Raw genomic sequence first — 4,780 nt, forward strand, 5'->3', positions numbered from 1 at the left:
ACACTTTGTAAGGAAGAAAATGTGTAACACCGTCAGCAAAAAAAAAATATCAAAAATCAGCGGGACTTTTCAGCAACTTTACACTCGCACTTTATTTTACTAAAATTTAAATCAATTCAAAACAAAAAGTTTGCAATTTAAAAGAAACTTGCAGAACTTTCTAATTTTTGCACAACTTTTGAAATGAATTTATATGGGTTTTGTTCGATAATGAGCAATAGTTTTATAAAAAATTAATGGCATTAAACAAAGGAATGAAAATATGCAAAACTGTCAAAATGTCGCGTTTCTATCATTTCGGCCATAAGAATACGTATCGTCGTTTAAAGTACAAAACCGCGTATTAAGTTCTGAACACATTGAAAACGACGAGCTACGGACCAATTTGTCATCTTCATTATCTAAATAATGCATTGTCGATGGCGACATGATTTATTTGAACGCGGCAGCGACATCATAAATTTGTATGAGTTTGACATAAAAGAAGAGGAAGAACGTTATCTGTCCCCAGAAAAATAGAAATAGATCTAATCTAGCCACAACCACAGCCACAGATAGCGGGGTCTTACTTTAAACGACGATATATATGTGTACTTGCCTGGTTTAGATCGTCGGAATTATTTGGTTCTTCATGGTGCACTTTGGATTTTTCCGGAGTACTAATATCAACTAAAGTTAAAGGCATTTATTTTTAAAACACATTTAAGAGTATATGAAACAATAAAAGTACTTACTTGCATCACCATCAAATGCATTTTCCATTCCAGTGGCTGACTCCCCCAAAATGGTAGCAACTTTTTGCGTTATTACGCTGTTGCTCCTTACAGCCGCCGAACCACCACCTGTGCGATATAGCTCGCATTTTTCTGAGGCCATTTCGGCTTTGGATTTTCGTTTTAAGCTCTCGAACTTGTCCCTTAGAGTCTTCCACTCTCGTTGGACACCAATCCTTGCAGTAAAGCGCTCCGCCAACTTTTTCCAGGCCTCCTCCTTTTGTTTCCAAGTTACCGCATCTGATTTTTTGCTTTCAATTACATCTCTTTGGTCATCGACCAACTCCACTAACACAACTTCCTCCTGAGAAGTAAAATTTTTACCTCGTTTTCTTTTTAATTGTGAGTTTTCCATTGCAAATTAATTTCAATTATCAGCTGGTTTTGTTTACTTCTTACTTGTACGGCATTGCCAACACTAAAATCTTATAGCCAATGTAGTAGATTTTTACTTTGGCCTTGCCATAATTTCAGAATAACAAATTTATCTTTACAGGTGAGATGAGAAAACGAAAATACCTAAAACGCGCTTTAAAGTGAGGAGCAATTTTTCCGCCCAGTTAGTAAAGGTAACTTTATTGCTTACATTAGAAAACGGCCCTTAATAATTCATTTAAACTTAAAATTTTGAACAGCTGGCAACTCTCTTCAAACCATCAAACAAAATGTAGATTTTTTAACTGAAGATTTCTTAGCACTCTTTCGTATAACACCCACATTTTAATACTGCATATAACTAAATTCGGCTTTTAAAGCAGGTGGCAACCCTTTTCAAAACATTTTCAAATTACTACCTTTTTAAACTCCTTTAGTCTGGACCCCTATGGGGGCAACATTTTGTAAATTACTTATGTAATTTCCCTGTTTAAAATTTAATTTGATTTTTTAAACAGGGGCAACAATCTCACAGTTAAGAAGCAGTTCGACTGATACCTATGGCAACTCTCTTCAAAAAGGAAAACCTCATTGCACATCTGCAACCAAGCCTTTTAATTTTACACCTCATTTTTGAAAATCGAACGAAGGATGGGGATATGATAGTATTGATTTATAAATAATCTATAATAATGATACCTCATTTTTGAAAATCAAACGAATGGTTCAGATCTGATGACCAGGACAAAAAGTCCTTTCGCGTATTATATATATAGATTTAGTTAAATTCTGTTGAAATCCTTTCGGCAATCCGGCAATAACCACGCTCACCTGCAATATAACGGTAATTTACAGAAACACGGAAAGTGATTGTAGTAATGACCACTGAGCAAATAATTAGATTATTATATATTTTTGGATTTTGGGCGTGGCTCCGCCTACTTGTAACCAAAAATGTGTATCTCGTTAAACGATTTATCAATTTCTACCAAACTCGGTGCATTTAATAACCTTGGTACAAAAAGGCAATTCGCTGAAAATTATTCAAATCGGACCAAAATTTCACCGACTTCCCGTATAACGTTAATTTTTGGATATACGAAAACTTCACTTTAAATAAAACGCCACTTTAAATAAAAAAGGTAGTATCTCAGAGGTAGTCTGGTTAAGATCCGATCAGTGGACCATGAGATATATATATATATATATATTTTTTATATGAGAGTTGAAGTCGGTTTTTTTTTGTTAAGAATTACTAGTTTAAATTCAATATCACACGGAACCAGCTCAAGCACAGTAGTGGTAGGAAAACCGCACAAGCGTCATAGGTTGCTTGCAATTTGACAAGCAATAAATAGTAGACAATTCTATGGCATGCGTTGAAATTCAAATAATTTTCTGCATTTCTAGCAAATGTCATAGATAAGTGCATGTGTACTTGCACTTGTGTGGTTTACGCTAGCACGTGTGCATGCTTCTATCGCTATGTACTTATGTATGTGCGCATTTCAGAAATTTGGGGCTCGCATTATTGCACAAATTGTTTACAAGCTGAAAGCAGGAGAAAGTCCATGCAATCGACCGAAGACTTTCCCTCAGAAATAAAAAATTGTGAAAATGTTAAAAATAAACTGGTTTCTCCACATATTCCGAGCATATTCTAGCAGAAAAAAAAATAAGCGTAAAATTTTATGGTGGAAAAGCAACAAAATAAGCAGCAGTTGGAGGGGAGATACAAAAGCGATTTTCAGTAAATTTGTACGAAAGATTTAAAGTGCAGCAGCACATCGCACAGTGTTGTGACTACTTATGTATGTAGTATATGGAGGAAATAATAGTTAACGTGGGTTGAATAATTGGCACGCCTTCCACCTTGTGGGCGGAAACATTAAATTTCATCCGATTTCGATGAAATTTACTTTGTACTCACTCCTTTATTAGGAAACCATAAATATAAAATATGGGTAGCATTGGATTACTACAACGTCCAAATCTCACAAAAAATGTGAGCCAAGTCATTAAATGTGATGGAGTTTTGACTTATTATTTTTCGGCTTTCCACTCTCAGAAAACAAAGCTTATACTTTAAAATTACATAGGTGTAAATATTCTCCTTTCTCCCAATATTTAGTAAGATTTTTCCATTGTTCGAAAAATTCTATTCGCAAAATTATGCAAAAAGTAGCTGAAGATCGAAAATTACATGTATTTGCTAAGTAGCCTGAATAAATCCAATTATATACTCGAAAACTACATAAAATTATGTGAAATTTTATATTTAGGACTTTTACTTTTCTCTCTCCAAGCCCAACGGTTTTTTTTATCAACTCTCACCATGACTTTTTCCCACCTGCCTCAATATAGTCGAAACACTGTGCCTAAACACGCTTTCTGCCTAAAAACGAAATGTATATATATTAGGATGGTTCAAAAAAATTTTAATTCTGACTTTTAATGTCCTCACCCCTATAATTTTTCGGAAAACACTGTTTGTTTCAGGAGACTTCAAAAATTTTAACCAATTATTTATTTTACCATTTTTTAATAGTAACCATTTTTTATAGGTCCTCCAAAAACGTAAAAAAAAAATGCAATGGGGGGAACATAAAAAAATTGTTAGTATTTAAAAGTATAAAATAGGCTTTTGGATATTATTACGGAAAGTCTCCTGAACATAAGCAGAGTTTTCCGATCGAAAAATATTGATTTTCAAGAATTCTGCGATTTTTTTTTCTTTCAAATAAAATACATGGACAACTTTCAGCGCTTTGAATATATTTTGATTTAAAAATAAAATAGCATGGGTATAGAACCATGCTAGGGGGTGTGAATATTAAAATTCCGACTTCAGTTTTTTTTTTTACCACCCTAATATATAATAGAAAACGACTTGTCCCATGCTTACAAATGTATTTGTGCATGTACTTAAAATTGTCCTTACAAACATAAATAACTGATAATGTAGATATGTGGACAAAAGAATTTTCCTTTATCATTTGTTGCACTCGAATATTGTTATTAATATGTTAAAAGATATGTACTAAATACTTTTTAGAAGCGCAGCAAGTAGAGATATTGCACTAGAAATGCTGAATATTAACAGGTTTTTTCCTTCGTTTTCGACATAACATACAATTTTGTATTACGGAAATTAATGTGTAATATATCGAATAAAAACTTAATTAAGAAAAGAGGAAAATGACGGAGATTTAGAAAATGTGATTATCTTCTCCTACTTTTGCGTTGTAACCGGTTGAGCGATTTTGCCGTTTTTCTTCTGTGCCAACTGACGCCAATTTGAGGTGCCATGTGAAGCCAAGTCTCCATCATATTTGTTGTTTTTCATCCACGTAATTGCTATCCGTACCTCGTCGTAGCCGAGTGTTGGAACATCGGCTCCGCTGTCTTTGAGTGTGTGGTCGACTTCATCTACTCCGCTCATTTCAGTGCCGTTACCATTTAGAAGGGAGGAGAAGTATCACTAAATCGCCATTTTAGTTCTTGCAGGAGTCCGCCCTGATCGTGAATCGTTCCGTTATTTGCTTGACTTTCTGCTAAAATGTTCCTACGTTTTTCCTCTGAGCCAGCATTTCAGCTCTTCGCACTCACGCATTACGGCCTCTTCTTTTTTT

At 34.4% G+C, this 4,780-nt stretch overlaps 1 protein-coding gene across 1 annotated transcript; it reads right to left on the bottom strand.

Annotated features, from left to right (window-relative positions):
- Positions 1–565: 565 nt before the first annotated feature.
- On the bottom strand, positions 566–1,328 carry LOC118746475 (myb/SANT-like DNA-binding domain-containing protein 4). Its single transcript, XM_036480324.1, has 2 exons — positions 735–1,328; positions 566–669 (listed from the first exon to the last, which is right to left on the bottom strand). Exons 1-2 carry the CDS (start codon positions 1,126–1,128, stop codon positions 566–568), a joined length of 498 nt encoding a protein of 165 aa, XP_036336217.1. The 5' UTR covers positions 1,129–1,328.
- Between the last annotated feature and the right edge of the window lie 3,452 nt (positions 1,329–4,780).

Source organism: Rhagoletis pomonella, unplaced genomic scaffold, assembly GCF_013731165.1.
Source record: "Rhagoletis pomonella isolate Grant_MI unplaced genomic scaffold, Rhpom_1.0 Rhpom_scaffold_00010, whole genome shotgun sequence".
Classification (NCBI taxonomy): Eukaryota; Metazoa; Arthropoda; class Insecta; order Diptera; family Tephritidae; genus Rhagoletis; species Rhagoletis pomonella.

Coding starts and splice junctions, on each gene's coding strand:
- LOC118746475 (XM_036480324.1), bottom strand. CDS start 1,128: ATGGAAAACTCACAATTAAAAAGAAAACGAGGTAAAAATTTTACTTCT. Junction 670..734: donor TGCATTTGATGGTGATGCAA/GTAAGTACTTTT, acceptor CTTTAACTTTAG/TTGATATTAGTACTCCGGAA.